At 39.8% G+C, this 17,232-nt stretch overlaps 1 protein-coding gene across 1 annotated transcript in view; it reads left to right on the plus strand.

Moving 5' to 3' along the window:
- nat8l (N-acetyltransferase 8-like) overlaps nucleotides 1-16,428 on the plus strand; it is a 33,722-nt gene extending 17,294 nt beyond the window's left edge. Inside the window, exon 3 of the mRNA XM_030162299.1 lies at nucleotides 13,844-16,428. Coding sequence (XP_030018159.1) covers nucleotides 13,844-14,211 — 368 coding nt within the window. The 3' untranslated portion in view covers nucleotides 14,212-16,428. The remainder of the gene's footprint in view (nucleotides 1-13,843) is intronic.
- Nucleotides 16,429-17,232: the final 804 nt, after the last annotated feature.

Genomic DNA, 17,232 nt, shown 5'->3' on the forward strand with positions numbered 1-17,232 from the left:
TTTCCTTAACCCATAAAGACCTACTTTTGTGCCAGTTCCCAAATTAATTTTCCTCTAGATTTAACCTTTATTAAATGATTTGCCATTTTTAAAAAATATTATTCTCTGTATTTTGCATTTTTTCAGTGAAAATCATGTATTTTCCTGTATTTAATTTCTTGATCATGTTGATGTTCATAGAAGCTCACATTAAAGTTGAGGGTTATTATGTTAAAAAACAATGAAAACTGAAAAAAAAAGTACTTTTTAAGCAAAGTTATCAATAACGGAACACAAAAATAAGCATCTCCATCCAGTCATTGATCCAACTCCATGGGTTTTACTGGTGAATCAATGTTGTAGAAGATGACGGTGTTTCCATGGCAACTACAGAGCCTCTGAATGTCCAAATGGGTCATATCTGATGACCATGAAAAGATGACAAACTGTATTTTACACCAATTATTTACATGTATTGATAGTATTAGTGGATCAGAAGTTATTAAACATATTAGGTCAGTAAATGTTTTGGTCATCAGTGGCTGTTTGGGTCTTATGGGTTAAAGTTTAATGGGAGATTTTTCTTCCTCAGTGAGATGTGAGGAAAGTAGATGGTTAGTTGTGGAAGAAAATTATTATTTACAGTCACCATGAAAAATATTTAAGAAATTTAGAGAGAACATTTAAAACCATAGTCATGGTTAAAGAAATTAAATAAATCAATGTTGAAAGTCATTAATTAAAAATCATCTCTGAGGCATTTTGGAAATAAAGATAATTTAATTAATAACAATTAATTAACAATTAACAACAATTCATTAACAATTTTTTATTCTCTGCACTGAAAAGAGCCCTCATTTTGTTGCATTATTATACTGTGTATGTGCAATGACAAGAAAGATCTGTCTGTCTGTCTATCCATCCATCCATCCTAAACCAAACTAACCAGTGCAATGATATTTATTCCAATTTAAAACTACTCATTATCGTTTTGTATCCCAGACCCCTGTTAGAAAAGAAACACCTGAATTCAATGTGTCCACATACTTTTGTCCATATAGTGTATTTATGCATCTGTAAACATTAACCAATCACAGTGGGCCTTAGAGGTCCGCTGGTTGCAGATTCTTCCCAGTAGAAATGCTCACTAGTGATTAAAAACCATCCAATTAATCAGGGGAATGGTGCCACAGTTTCAGATCTTCAAACATTAATTCCCGTCTCCTTGTTAATTATAGTAAAACACAACAAAAACACAAGAAAAGACACAGAATCGACTAAAGCCACTTATGAGCTTTTGTCGGGGTTTCCACCTCGGGACCACATTTGGCTCCTGCAGAAGTGAAGCAGAGCTCCGAGGCGACGTCTAGACTGAACGCTTATCAACTGAATTATCCTCAGGATTCCAACTGAGGGAAAGACACAATAATCTGGTTAGACGCCATCCAAAGTACTGCGTCTGTGAGGGTTCATGTGTGATTTTCTTCAACATCAGCCTGTATTTAACACACACACACACACACACACAAACACACACACACACACACACACACAAGTATCCTCGTCAAATACTTAGTGAAATTAGATTGGTTTCATCAAGAGCGCAGATGGGATTACAGTTCAGTACTAGTGTGTTGGATCAGTCCAAATGATCCCTCAGCTCAAACACTCTTCCTCTCTTCTCCTCTCACTCATCAGTTATTTCTTGTCTTAGATTCTCTGTATTCTTCAGGTCCATGGCCCCTCCCCCTCTGTAATAATGGGACGTTCTGTGTCCTCCCTCCCCCTCCTCGGGTTTGGATGCAACAATAATGGAGCCTTTCAGTCGCATCACTTTTACTGTTAACACAGATGCTGCCTCCTCCTCCTCGTCTTCCTCCTCCTCCTCCTCTTCTTGCTCCTCCTCATTTTCCTCGTTTTTTCCTTATTCTTCGTTTTCCTCCTTATCATCTTCTTCCTTCTCTTCTTTCTCCTCCTCCTCATCTTCCTCCTCCTCTACTTCTTCCTATTCGTCCTCCTCCTCTTCTTCCTCTTCCTACTCCTCCTCTCCTTGTCTTCCTCATTTCTTAGAGAGAACAGATGAATGACTTCTTCATTGTTCCTCTTTTCATTGCTTCTTTTTCTGACTGACTAACCTCATTCATGCATCTTTATGTCTTTTCTTTACACATTTCCAAACATGGCTGAAGTCCTGTACAGATCCCCTTCCTTCCTTCCTTCCTTCCTTCCTTCCTTCTTTGTTCAAGCATCAGGGGGTTCAGTGTGTTCCTCTGAAGCAAAAATGTCAAACTCATTTGAGTTCAGGGGTCACATCCAGCCCAGTATGACCTCAGGTAGCCCAGACCAGTAAAATAATAGAAAAATAGCCTTTAAATATTGACAATTCCAAATTTTTCTGTTTTAGTGCAGAAAAGTAAAATTAAATTATGAAAATGTTAAAATGTCTACATTTACAATCATTCCTTTCACAAAAAAAACACAATGAAATTTTGTAAGAAAAATAAATGCAATTTTAACAATATTATGCTTCGCTTATCATTTATATATGCATTACAGATGACAGTGGTTCTACGAAGGCATAAAACATATAGTGAGAAGCATAATATAGTTAAAATTTTGTAGTTTGAAATTTAGAGTTGTCATTATTTCTAGTTTATTCTGCCATTATTTTACTGGTCTGACCCAGCTGAGATCAAATAAAATGAGTTTGACACCAGTGACTGTTAATGTTTTCTGCACTTTGAAAGTTCACGCTATGGACTGGATTGGAATCTGTGGTGGGCTGTATGTTTGACCCCTGAGCTAAAGGTTAAACAACTTGTTGCTGCAGAAACATATAAATCACTGCAGTATTTATCCAATGGAAGGACCTGAACTATTTGCTGAGTTAAATCCAGCAGGGGAATGTTTTGGTCAGGCTGTGCAGTCATACATACGGTCCTGTGCAAAAGTTTTAGGTGGCGTTTAGATTTGTTGTTTTTGCAGCGTTGAAATGAACAGGCATATTTATTTCTTATTACTACAGGTAAAGTATGTAGAGCAGTAAAAACAAATGTTTCAGTGAAAAAAAACAGCTTCTATAAACCAAAGTGGTCGTATTAATGTGACTTTCCTTTTACAGTTAACATGTCTTTAATCCTTTTGTTCAGACATTTTTGGCATTCACTTCAACACATGCCAGATGTTTCTGACAGTTTTTGCTGCTTCTTGTCATGGGGTCAGGGGTCACACTAAATACAGACTTTAACCATTAGAACCCTTTTAGTTCTGTTTTTTAAGGTTGTGCACAAATTTCCTGTATTTTCTTGTTGTATTTGAAGAAACGAGACTGAGAAATAAATATGCATGTTCATTTCAATGCTGCAAAAACAACCACTCTAAAGCCCACCGAAACTTTTGCACAGTACTGTATATACATATACACATGTGCATCCAATACTATACATATAGGCTGAATCCCAATTCACCCCTTGGCCCCTCCCCTTTACTCCTACCCCTTTGTTTTGCACATACACGTGAAGGGGTAGTGTCATCCCGATTCTCAATTAGTCGGAGGGGAGGGGCTAAAGCGGAGGGGCTTTATAGTCCTCGAAACGGAGATTTTTCAGGACCACACTATGAACGGAGGGGTAGGAGAAATTTCCCATAATTCTGTTTGAATCATTAGCAAGATGGAGGTAAACACAGCGAAAAAGTGCAGCAGTGGGATGCAGCAAACACAAATGTATGTATTTTCTTCGTAAACAATTTAATCATTTGATTGATCGTTTAATGCCGTTTCGGTGTGTTATAGATCGCATTTCTGTGGTTTATAGTTGATAGACGCAAAAAAATGACCAAAGCCCATGGAACAGAGATGGTTACGGCTACTGATGGCATGGGGAATACTTTCGGAAACAAAGTTGTCGCATCTGTTTATAGTGGTATCGATGACTGCTGATGACGTATCAGGTCGCAAAGGGTTGTCCCATTTCATAGGAGAATGTTTCAACCCCTAACCCTTGCAGCTCCATTTGCCTAGGGATGTCCCGATCCGATCTACAGATTGGTATCGGTTGCCGATCTGGCATTTTTTTAGAAGATCGGATCAGATTTAGTCATGAGATCGGGCTGATCCAGGAAGGGGAGGGGACGTCCTGCCCCCTCAAATTAAAGCTTCCAGAGGTATGGAAAGGCTGCGAGGCTTAGATGAACTAGTACAGCGTCTATAAGTTTCACTTTCACTCTGCATTTGTACTCATTATGAGGTCCGGCTGTGATACGTGAGTCAGGTTTTTTTTCAACCCGCGGGGCTTTTGTGGAATTATTTGACCCGACCCAACCCAAATAAACTGACATTCTTTTGACACATCCCAACCAGCTTCACATCAGTAACGCACGGCACCCTTATAACACCTGGACGGACCTGTCCATAGACACACTACAGCAGTGGAAAATGTAAAGTTCTAATTTGTCCCACAGTATGAATTTGGAAAGTGCAGAAATTATACTAAAGTCATTAAGAGTCAAAGGTGTCATCAGTGTTTTAGTTCAAGTTCCCAATTCAGCCCAATTTGTGATCTCAAGTAAAATAATAGTATAATAACCTATGAATAATGACTCCAAATTTAAATCCAAATTTCATTGTAAAAAGTCCATACTGGATCGGTATCGGCAAAACTAATCTAAAAAAAAAAAAACAAAATCGGATCGGAAGCAAAAAAAAAAATCCAGATCAGGACATCACTAGTAGTGCCAAGTGCAAGGGTCAAGGGGGAGGGCTAAGGGGTGAGTTGTGATTGGGCCTTTCACTACGATGCATTTACACTTTGGTTTTCTACTCTTAACTTTCTACCTTTTGCTGTGTCACTTCCATCTCTCTCAGTATCTCCAGGAAATGCTGTTCTCGGCAAAAACAGCGACAGGTCACTAAATCCATGCAGTTTGATAGTAGCGGTGTAAGATGCAGCAGATGTGATGTTCCTTGAGCTGTGATGTCAGGAAGCTTAGAGGTCAATACATCCTTCTCAGCTTTCAGCAGAAAAGCCGAGTCAGAAGGCGATGAAGCGGGGAAGAGATGGAATAAGTGGATAGATTTCTGTCGGTGTAGTCCATTTTATGATGTGATCCTGGACGTGTGTATATATGCTTTTTCATGTTAGTGCGTAGTGTTAAGAAACAGACACAATCTGACCGGCAGGGAAGTGGTGGGTGTGTGTATTTTCCTGTCCTGTCCTCATTCCTGGCACCGGCTCAGTTCAGACAGATGGTCAGGAGGGTTTTATGGAAGCGAATCATCCCCTCCCAAGCCTGCAACACACACACACAAACACACACTCACACAGACACACATACAGACATAATAATACCGGCAGACTGCCACATGAGTTGACACTGCAGCTTTGACATCTGCCTTTAATGAAGCATCGTTCTATGGTTTTTCATAAAAGCCACAGCACACACAGACATTAACAACTCTGTAAACCTGACAGCAGACGGGCCATCAGTCACAGCTCCATATCATCAACTTCACACTTTAAGGCACACACAAAGGACTGGCTGGTGTCTAATTTTAAAAGCCAAAGGTCCTGCATTATCCAGAAACAACTGAATGGCATGTCAGTAAACAGTAAAGACAACAGTTTATGCTCAGTCACTGCTCGTCTGCATGGATTAAACACCAGAAATCCTTTAGAAAATCACATTTATCCAGGTATAAGGAATGTGCAACTTATCAATAGGATGCTCTGGATCACTGAAGCATAAGATGCATGTTACACCTCAGAGCTATGATATCTGACACGGGCCCACAGAACATATCCGTACACTTCAGCGTCAGGATATTCGATTTTATATTGCCATGATGTGCTGTATTGATTTTACTTCTTCTTTATTTACATATGTAAAGAATCCTGCAAACACTGTTATTGTCTTTGGACTGATATTGACACATTGTAAATCCTTTATATAACATGTTGGATGTTACAGGAACTGCACAAAAGAAAATGAAAATATGTTTTTGTCATCTGCTAAGTTATAATTTTTTCTACCTCTTCCAAGTGTAAAAACTATTTTGCCACGTGGTTTTATTCTATTTAATTTGTGAAACTGTGCTGACTCCCAAAACACTAATGATTTTAAATTAACATTTTACAAGCAAAGATTCAAAGAAGACAATTTTATATTGTTTTTGTGTTGGATTCACAACCCTTACATCGTGGTGTCAAGAGTTAAAATGTCAAACTTCTTTTTACACAAACTTTATGTCTTTGTTTCACTAAATAAGATGTGCGCGTATCATAGGTATTTAATTGGAACCATTTTTCCAAACTCACAGCCTTACGTCCACATGAAACTATCTACATTCAGCTGTGTTGTATGTTTTAAGGCTTGGATACTCAGATTATATCAGATGTTTTCATCAGTGTTCACCTCTTAACATCCACCATGTCAGCAACAGATTGAAGGGTTAGAGTTCGATTAGAGACCATGTTTGAACTGATGATGCTGCGTTTTAGTCAAACAAAATAGAGAATGTTCTCTTGCAAATGAAGTTTAAAGCAGGTATTTTGGTTCCTCTTCTGTTTTTTTTCCCATTTATTAAGATCCCCATTAGCAACTGAAACATCATTTGCTATTCTTCCTGGGGTGTCCTCTATATTACATTAAAATTTGAATTATTTACATTCATTTTAACCCCCCCCCACACACACACACACACATACAAAGGGGACATATAATATAATACAACAGCACAATGCAATAAAAATAAACAAACAAAATAAGTGCTATACATTTATACTCATTCACCACACAATAGCTGTCTGATACAAATGTTATGAGCCAAACCCTGAGCCAAGGTTAGGAATCTACAAAAGGGTGGATGCACTGTATCAGCCTATCAATGACATCATGTTCTTTTAACCCTTTCAGCTCCAAAGTTGCAATATTGCACAAGTAACAAGTAACAAGCAACATAACTGAATGAAACAGACCATAACTCCAGATAGAGTTGCCAAATCTTGTTTCCACCTCCCACCAGTAAATTGCAGACATGTGCCCCTTCAGTCCTAACACCATTTCAGGGCATGTTTTCTATTTAAAGCGAAAAAGAAAATTCAGTTTGAAAGTCGTGGTATTGAACTGGTTTAGTAAGTAAGTAAAGTTTATTTAGTTTTAGTTTGGGATGATAAGGACAGATTTGGATACTCTGGTGTTTGGCTAAAAAGCTGCTAAAACTTACTGCATTTTACTTTCTACTAATGTTAAAGTTAATTTTTTTTAAGGCTAAGACAACAAAAAAACAAACAAAGTAAACTTACATGTGGATTTGTTCAAAGTTCAATTTTACACACCTCCAATATGACCACCACCCTGCGATGTGACAATATGCAAATTAGATGAGTACATTTACTCTCATCATAAACTTTGAGGCATACTCAATATTTTTCTCCTTTACAGTAGGACTTTATCTCTAACTACTCCCGGGCTACAGCTTTTTGAAATCTCAATATCAAAATTTTATATTTTTTGGGAAAAAAAGGGTTAACTTACATTCATTCTAATAACACTTGGAGTTATTTCATTACAGTTAAATGACATAATGTGATTTCAGGAATGAAATGTAAGTTAAATTTAATACATTATCTAGTCCATAAATGTGACTTAATTGGCAGTGGTAATGACATCAGCAACTCCCATGATCTATCTTACTTCACAACATCATCGACTATTTATTATTGTTTTGACGGGTTAACGCCTGGTATCAGAAATGACATCATGTGTGGAATCTCCGTGCAGATGTTGGGGCAGGGACTACTTAGTCTCGCTGGTTCTTTCTGCTACTGTAACCTGCATGACAGTTGTTTGGTTCAATAGCAGAAGCCTCCAGATCAGCTTACTAGAAGCCTGCAGGGGCATCTAATCCCTCCCCCCTCCCGCCACACAGGAATCCAGAAACATGATGTTAATGTCACGGCCTGTGTTGTCGTACATGTGTGGAAGACTAAGACGTTTAGCACAAAGGAGGCTGAGGTTAAATACAAAGAACCCGAGAGTGAAAAGGGTGGACAGACAGAGACTAGAGTTTACAGACAGACGGTTGGTTCGCTGACAGATTGACTTTAGCTATAACAAACAGATGGCATTTTAATAAAACCCATGTTACTACTGGCAACACATGTCACAAATACGACCGATATGGATGGAGAGGCTGGTTCAGCGTGGTTATACAATAAAAAAAAAAACAACTGGTCAAGAGGGTAATTTTCCTAAAAAGATTATGACTGTGAAAGGAAATGCTAATTTAACCTTTAAAGACCAAAAGGTCCACTGATGTACAATGTTAAATACCTGTCATTCCAATAATCTGATCAATATATGTAAATAATTCGGGTAAAATGCAGTTTGTCTTTTCATGGTCATCAGATATGACCCATTTGGACATTCAGAGGCTCCATAGTTACCATGGAAACACCATCATCTTCTACAACATTGATTCACCAGTAAAACCCAAGGAGTTGGATCAATGACAGTGGATGGAGACACTTGTTTTACATTCAATTAATGATCTATTTTATTGAAAACGTCACTTTTTCTTCCGTTTTCTCCCTTTTTCCCTCAAATGTAATCTCAGCATGATAATTAAAGTGCATGATTAGTAAATTAAATATAAGGAAATACCTGATTTTCACAGAAAAATGCGAGGTTAGTATTATGATAAATGGTGATAAATCACTTGAGAAAGGATGGACACAGTTTAAGTTCAGTTCATGTTATATTTTGTTGAAAAAGTCACATTGAGTTTGTTTTTCATATAACAATCCTTAACTTTACTCTGAGCTTTTATGAATCGCTACATGATCAGTAAATTAAATATATGAAAATACCTGATTTTCACTGAAAAACACAAAGTACAGAGGATAATAATATAATAAATGGTGATAAATCCCTTAATTTGGGAACTGTACAAAAGTAGCACTGAGTCTTTATGGGTTAAATGTTGGTTTTCTTAATCTGAAAATTGTGATTCAAAAGGATTTCAACAGAAATATGATCCTCGTGACACTACAACTACTGCTGAATGTCTTCTCAACACAGCGACTCAGAAACTTTTCTGCATCAGAACAGCTGTTGAGCGTGGCTAAAACTGTGTACCATTTGTCACCAGGAAGTGTTCTAATGTACGATTGTATCTGACCAGCATGTAAATGCATCAGTTCTGATTAATACAATTATCTGATTACTCCCAGTTATCGGATTTTTATGGTCAGTCTGAAGATCTGAAGGTCTGTAGAGCTTCAACATGACCACACTTGTAGTGATTTCCACCACTTTTCACGCTTTTTCACCTTGATCTCAAAAAACAAAGTGAAATAAGTGTTGGTAACAGTGTTGGTAGTGTCAGAGACGCAGTCCAATCAGCTGTTCAACACTAAACTAGATGTTACTTATGATCTTTAGCACAAACTGGGATTTTCTCAAGGAGCAAAGTTATCTTTTAAATCATCATCTGTAAACGGTGGCACAATTCTCTGAAGTTAGATCCCATGGGGAACACTGTCGGGGGTGGAACTTTTCTTCTGTATTTAAAGAACAAAAGAGAAAATCATCAGTACTGGACCCACTGTCAAACTCAGTTAAAACAGTCTGCCAGTAATTACTAGAACTCCTCTTTTAACTTGTAGAGTCCATCTGTCTATTTTCTTCTGCTTATCCGGGCTGGGTCATGGAGGCAACAGTCTAAGCAGGGATGCCCAGACTTCCCTCTCCACAGACACCTCCTCTAGCTCCTCCAGGGGGGACCCCGAGGCATTCCTAGCCCAGCCAAGAGACATAGTCTCTCCAGCGTGTCCTGGGTCTTCCCCGAGGCCTCCTCCCGGTGGGACATGCCCAGAACACCTCCCCAGGGAGGCGTCCAGGAGGCATCCGAGACAGATGCTTGAGCCACCTCAGCTGACCCCTCTGGATGTGGAGGAGCAGTGGCTCTACTCCAAGCTCCTCCCTGGTGACTGAGCTCCTCACCCTATTCCAGGGGTATCCAATCCTGGTCCTTGAGGGCCGGTATCCTTCATGTTTTAGATGTATCCCTCTTCCAACACACAAGATTCAAATGATAAGTCTATCACCAAGCTCTGCAGAAGCCTGATAATGACTGTCAGGTGTGCTGGAAGAGGGAAACATCTAAAGCATGCAGGATACCGGCCCTTGAGGACCAGGATTGGACACCCCTGCCCTATCCCTAAGGGTGCGCCCAGCCACCCTACAGATCAAACTCATTTTGACCGCTTGTATCCGGGATCTTGTCCTTTCAGTCATGACCCAAAGCTCATGATCATAGGTGAGAGTAGGAACGTAGATTGACCGGTAAATCCAGAGCTTTGCCTTTCAGCTCAGCTCCTTCTTCACCACAACTGACCAATACAACAACCACATCGCTGCACCGATCCGCCTGTCGATCTCATGTTCTATCCTTCCCTCACTTGTGAACAAGACCTGTAGTGTTTATTTATTTATTACAGTCATATTGTACCAGGAATTCAGCCTACAACTTTGTTCAAGGAGCACTGAGGTTGGATTAGTGAACTATAAGGAGAAGGCTAACTAGCTAACTTTTACCATACAATCTAATGTCTTGTTAACAGTTTTCCTGCCTCTTTTATTCTTACTAAGTTTCAAAAACAAATGCAAATGTATGTGTTTAATTATTTCAATATCAGTAAGCAAGCATCTCCATTTTAATATCAGTTTACATGCCAGTTTTCTAAGTAGAGGTCAATCTTTAATTGTGCAGGAGAGCTCTGGATTTGACTCATTTTAAACCTAGTTTTGCTAAAACCTAACCTTAGTATTAAAATTCTGTTGTTGCAACCCAGTCTAAGTCTGCTGTTCAACATCCACTAATGCAGTTTTTCTAGATGTGTTGGACAGATCTAACGTGCACGAAAAGCCACAGTATCTTCAGGGGCATTTCTAGTTTTTCCTCCGTCTGCAGCTGTATTCTCACTCTGGAACTAAACATCAAAGACATTTCAGCTAATGTTGTCCACCAGTGGTGAGCCAGCTGCTGAAATGACTGTTTTTCTCATATTGTTTTCTTTCACCAACTGAAACCACTATGTGTCACAAATGTGTCACAAGGAAAACCTATGATAAGCAGTCACCAAAGTTTAAGAGTTTAAAAGTGCAGCATGAGTACAGATAAATAGTCAGACGGATTGATAGTCAGGGGTTAGCGGTGTTCTGGTGGAGGAGCATTGTCAGCTGACATTTAGATCTGTTCTGGCCTAAACTTGCTTATCTGTATGAAAACATGTCATGTCTTTTTGTCTGTCACCAGTTCCTGAGTCTGATCTGTAAACTATTGAACACAGTGAAAGCGTAAACTTCAAAATGATGTATTTATGTGTGACTGTCCTCGTACACTGTGAGCCTTAATGATGGTTTTTCCTGCTTTTAACCATGAGTGGACAGAACCGGTCACACTCTGGTCTGGACCTCCTCATTCATCTGGTCCACTTATTCTGCTCCTGACTCTATTTTGACTTTCGGCTGGTCTAAGTCACATTTAAGTGATCATATATGTGCTTCCAGCTATTCTTATCACATTCTGATCCCAGGCCACGTGTTCCATTATGTCTCAAACTGATCAGCTGACCCTTCACTAGTAAATAAACAGATATACGTCATATATTCTAAAGGAAGTAGCAGCAACTTTCTCAACTAGATAAAGCTGAAATAGACAAACCAATAGAAAAGGCTGATAATATGCATTTAAGAGACAAAAATACCTTTGTTTGCTCTGAGGTATGACCTTAACAATAGCTGGTTACTACACAGATGTTACCAAACAAAGAACTTTTCTCTGCTTCTCAACTAGTTTTATTGATGTTTTTTATTTGGCAGCTTCCTAATGTAAAATTAAAACATTAATAACTTATGATGAAAATGAAAAATGAAATGAATGAAAATTAAAAAAAAAAAGAAAAATTATCACTGTTCAGCCCTCTTTATTTGCCAATACTTCTGTGCTAAACTGGCTAGCATCACTTAGCATTTTTCTTTGGCATTTCATTGATTAAATTGTAAATACAGTGAAAACAGCTTACAAATACATATTCTAGTCCTTTCTGTCTACCTCTCTCTGCTGTTGCAGAAGCTTGCTATTACCTTTGGAATATCTGTCACTGATATTAAGAAAATACCCTACAGTGACATGCAATGTGTGAAGATTTGACAACACCAACCAAGGAGGAGCAGACTTTCCAAAGGGTCAGTTATTTGTCTTAGTGTGTTGAAAGTAGGAATGCCAAGAAAAATGATCAGTTTTTTGAAAATAGTTGGTAGACTAGTCATCTATGTACAACCAACACTGGAGTTTAAACCTTTTGACTTATAGAAGGTGGTTTTAAGGTTCACAGTGTTTTGAGATTTTCAACAGGTTTATCCCAACTTTGAACCATAACATGATAATGTACACTGCCTTTGCAAAAAAACAAACAGAAAAAAAAAACAGTCAGTAAATAGTTCAGATCCTTCCACTGGATAATTCCTGCAGTGATTAATATGTTTAGGCTGCAACAACTTCTTTAACTCTAACTGATGCAGTGAGTAGCTTTTCACATCTTAAACATCATCAGTTTAATAGAGAGCAAAGATTGGACTGTGTTTCAATGGACAAAGGTCATGTGGTCTGATGAGTCCAGACCAGTGATGGAGTGATTACCCATCATGCCTAGTGCCTACAGAACAAGCTTGGGGGGGCAGTGTTATGATCTGGGGCTGGGTCAGTTTGTCAGGTTTAAGTTCAGCAATGCCATATGTCCAAAAACGGACATAAAACTGCATAAGCTTTCTGAAACGATGCACTACTATACTGTATATCTTGTACTTCAAATCATCCCTGTCGGGCGGAAACCTCTTGTGTCCCAAACAATTATTTTTCAGGAAACTGGAAAGAGGATGTAGATTCTAAATAAATGAATGGAGTTGGTTTTTCATTGGTTAAATAATTCTAAAACCATCAGGTCATTATGAAGACTGACCAAAAGAATTGTTTTATGACCAAAAAAAAAAAAAAAAAAAGAAGACCAAAAATGGACTTATGAGGTTTCCGCCAGACAGCGACAAAATGTAGTTCCTAAGTGTTTCTTGCAGTTTTGAAAGCTGCGTCTGACTTTTGTCACCAATTTTTCATCAGATCTGTAAAACCTGTGTCATAGCCTAAGTATCACGAATCCATAAGCTTTTCCGTGATTATGGACCTGAATCTTTTCCCTCACAGTGAATAATTTTGAAGTACTCCACCATAAACAATCCAGTTGTTTACAAACAGAGCTGGTAGGTCACTTGGGCATTTTCAAAAATTTGTTGCAATGTGCTTTGTGGGAAGGGGAGCTCCACACAGCTGCAGTAGCAAGAGGCAATCATCATCATCATCACCTTTATTTGCAGACTTGGGAGTCCATTTAAAAACAAACAAACAAGCAATCAACCAACAGAATAAATTTAAAGATACAGTTTTTTTTCATTAACCCAATGAAGCCGTTTCCGTGTTTGTTGCCGCTGTGGCTATAATGTGGCTGCATGGAACTCTGCTTCCCACAATGCACGTCGTGACAAATTTCTGAAAATGCCCGAGTTCTGTTTATAAACAAATGGATTGTTTATGGTGGAGTGCATTTTGAAACTGTTCACCGTGAGGGAACAGATTCAGGTGCGTAGTCACAGAAAGACTTACAGATTCATGACACTTAGGATATGTCTCGAGTTTTACAGATTTGATGAAAAATTGATGATGAAAGTCAAACGCAGCTTTAAGCTCTACACTAACCTGTCCGTATAAAGTGAGTCTAATACGAGTTGTGCTGTCCTTGTGTTTGTTCAGGCTCCTGTTTCTGGGTGGCAGTGCTTGATGGACACGTCGTAGGCATCGTGGCGGCGCAGGGCCGTGAGGACGACAACACAGTGGAGCTTCGCCGCATGTCGGTGGACTCGCGCTACCGTGGCAAGGGCATCGCAAAGGCGCTGGGCCGTCGTGTTCTGGAGTTTGCCGTGCGCAATAACTACGCTGCAGTAGTCCTGGGCACGACGGCTGTCAAGCTGGCCGCCCACAAGCTGTACGAGTCGCTGGGTTTCCGCCGAACGGGCCAGAGCGAGGACTACAGGCTTCCTGGGATGAGCCGCTCGCCACTGGAGAGGCTCTTCTTCCAGATCCGCTACTGCCGCTACCGCCTGCAGCTTCGTGAGGAGTGAGAGGTGACAGGGAGAGGGAGAGAGAGAGATGGAGAGGGGGAGATGGAGAAAGAGAGGGACAGAGAGAGAGAGCGAGAGCGAGCGAGCGAGCGAGAGAGAGAGAGAGAGAGAGAGCGAGGACCCCCTTCACCTGAGAGCCCCGACCGCATCCTCTCCTCTGACAGCTTTTATTTATTTGGTGTCATTAGAGATAACTCCAAGTACCACATAACACTTCTACTAGTTCATCTTTAAAGTCACTAACGTTTTTTATTACACTTTTGTTGCTGTTTTTTTTAATTATACTTTTACATTTTAAATAAGAGTTTGTTTTTTTCCTCTATTTTATTAATCTATTTTTTGTACCTTTACCCCTCCTTTCCATTGTGTTAAAGCTAAAGCAGTTTATTGACAACATCCTACTGGCACCCCAACTGGGCACCCTCTCCGGCCCCTGTGGTCTTAATACCATTTGGCTCGGATCAATCGACCCCTCGTTACTCAGTGACCCCCGGTACCCCTCCCCTATTGTCTGCCTGCTCCCTCTGTTTCCCTTACATCCTCGGTGCCAAATTCAAAAGGCACATTTAATCACAGGATTGTGCAACGAGATATTTGCATTTTTGGTTCAATCGGGGGTGGATGAAGAAATGTGTTGGGAGGGGCTCATATGGTTTGGCCTTTTGCTGTTCTCTCAAGACACCATATTGAAGCACAGCGAGAGTGATCCCCATAGTGAGAGAAAAGATGGCAAGATGGAAAAAACAGGAATGTGCCCCTCCTCACACATTCTGGCCCTTTAATTATGGTGGAAGCGAATCTTCCTTCCTTTTTCTATTCTTTGTAATTAGCGCTTTTATCTCAGCGGAGAGGGTCTCTGATTGGTTGTGGTGACAGGAGGGTGGAGCTTTTCTCAGCGGTGTCACACTGACCAATCCCAAGATACAATATAGCTGCATGTCAGAGCTAGTTTATGTATGTGTGTGTGAGTGTGTGATTGTTGTGACTATGTATGTGTGCTTGACAAGACTATGGTCACACTTTAGACCAACAGTTTTTTGATGAACAATGAACGTATTTTTAATTTTGCGTAGACAGACATGCACCTTTCTTGCCATGAATCAAGTATTATTTGACAAAACATCACTACTTTCTATTACGAATTGTTTACTGATTTAAAAGAAAGAGAATTCCTAACATTTTGGATATGTTTAGTATTTGACCAATAATGAGTAATTTTATAAAACAAATTACAATAACACATTGTTATATGCAAATTTTTGCTGTTAAACCAACAAAGTAGCTGCAGAATACACTCCACTTAATCTGGGTTATTGGGGAACAACTTGGGTGAGACATGACTACGAGCAATACCTGCAAACTTACAGTACACAACTGAGCACAAACAGCAAATAATTATCACAAAAATATGTATATTGGCATTAGTATCACCCCTCCCACCCCACCCTCTTTGCTCATGTATTTATATTGTGTATACTGTCAAAGGTTTCTCCCATAACTACTCTCTCCATCTCCATCCTCTGACCATTCAACCAGCAGTAGATTCAGCCATCCACTACTCTGAGCCTAAGTTGTGTCATCATACATTTGTAAAAAGTTAAAGAAAAAGAAAAAAAAACACAACAAAAAAAAATCACATAAGAGGAAAAAAAACAAAGGAGAAAAAAAAAATGAATACAAATTGTCATAAAGTTAGCACCGACCCTCCTTGCCTTGCGAACCCCCCTCCCAAAAAAAACAAAAAACGCAAAAACACACTCCTCCCAAGTCCCATTCATGAATCTGTCTGCAACCCTGGGCTAGACCCCACACCTTCCATTTGAACCCTGCTCACCCTACGCTGACCTCTGACCTTTCCCTCTCCCTGGTCCCGCCTATTTCCCCCCACCCACCCATCTCTGCATGCGCCACAGAGCCTTGCTGCACTGCTTTTATTATTCCATTTGAAGCTTGTTGGACCAACCCCGGACCCCACCCCCACTCAGATGTCATCTAGGCAGTAGTCGGTTCTTGGTCTGCAGCTACACCACCATTAGTGTCTGCTTGGAAGGGTGAGCTACGGTTGGATGTGAAGAGAAAACGGATGTGTTTATGTTTTAGCCACATGCGACAGATAGAACTTAGAAGACGTTTAGTCCAATACATGCACTTGGTCTTAGACTTCTGTTACAACCCTAACCCTAATGCACCTGAAGATTATATTTCAGTGTAGTGTGAACCAACTCAGCTTAGACAGGCGAACACTGTGGCTATAGTTCTGAAGGGATTACAGAGGGAAATTCAGTTGTTCATCCATCAGAGACAGGAAAAGGTTTTTATGAGGTGTTAAATCATTTGCTGGAGCTTTGGTGACACTGATGTTTGAACTGTAGGAGTTTAGCTTGTGTTCTCACTACATGATTAAACACAGAAGGCAGAAGCTACCACAAGACCAACCCTGAGCAAAGCATTCTGGGTGGGCATTAAAAGGTTAAAAAGTACAGGAATTTTTGCCAGATTACTTGAATAGTGCTGAGTTTGTCCATCGGGTCACCATCAGCCCTTTAAAGAGTTTGTGTTAAGGTTCCATTTGAGCCAAGTTTCAACATATCAGTTAAATACAGAAGCTACCAGAACTTCCCTTTCAAATGAGCTCTAACACAAGCATTTTAGACGTCTTCTGTTGTAACAGCCGTAAATACACTTTTATCTGTGGTTTACATTCAATGATAAACGGTAGATGTTAAAAGCTAACACACCTGTTGACTTACCATGAAGGCGCTGTGGATAAAGTCCATGTTTTAGCTCAGTATCATCTTTTCTTCAGTGAAAATTCAACATTGCCCATTCTGCGATGTGATGTTTCACACGTGTGAACTGTGATGCTGAAGTGTTGTTCCGAGTAGCCCTAGAGTGTGTGCAGACATGGTACGAAACACTCACCAACAGCGGCACTGCCTGGATGACATCCTGCCTGCCAGCCAACCAACTGTAGAATGCAAAAGCAATGCAAGTGTGGCATGCCTCTGTACCCAGTGTGTG

This window comes from Sphaeramia orbicularis, chromosome 18, assembly GCF_902148855.1.
Source record: "Sphaeramia orbicularis chromosome 18, fSphaOr1.1, whole genome shotgun sequence".
Taxonomy (NCBI): Eukaryota; Metazoa; Chordata; class Actinopteri; order Kurtiformes; family Apogonidae; genus Sphaeramia; species Sphaeramia orbicularis.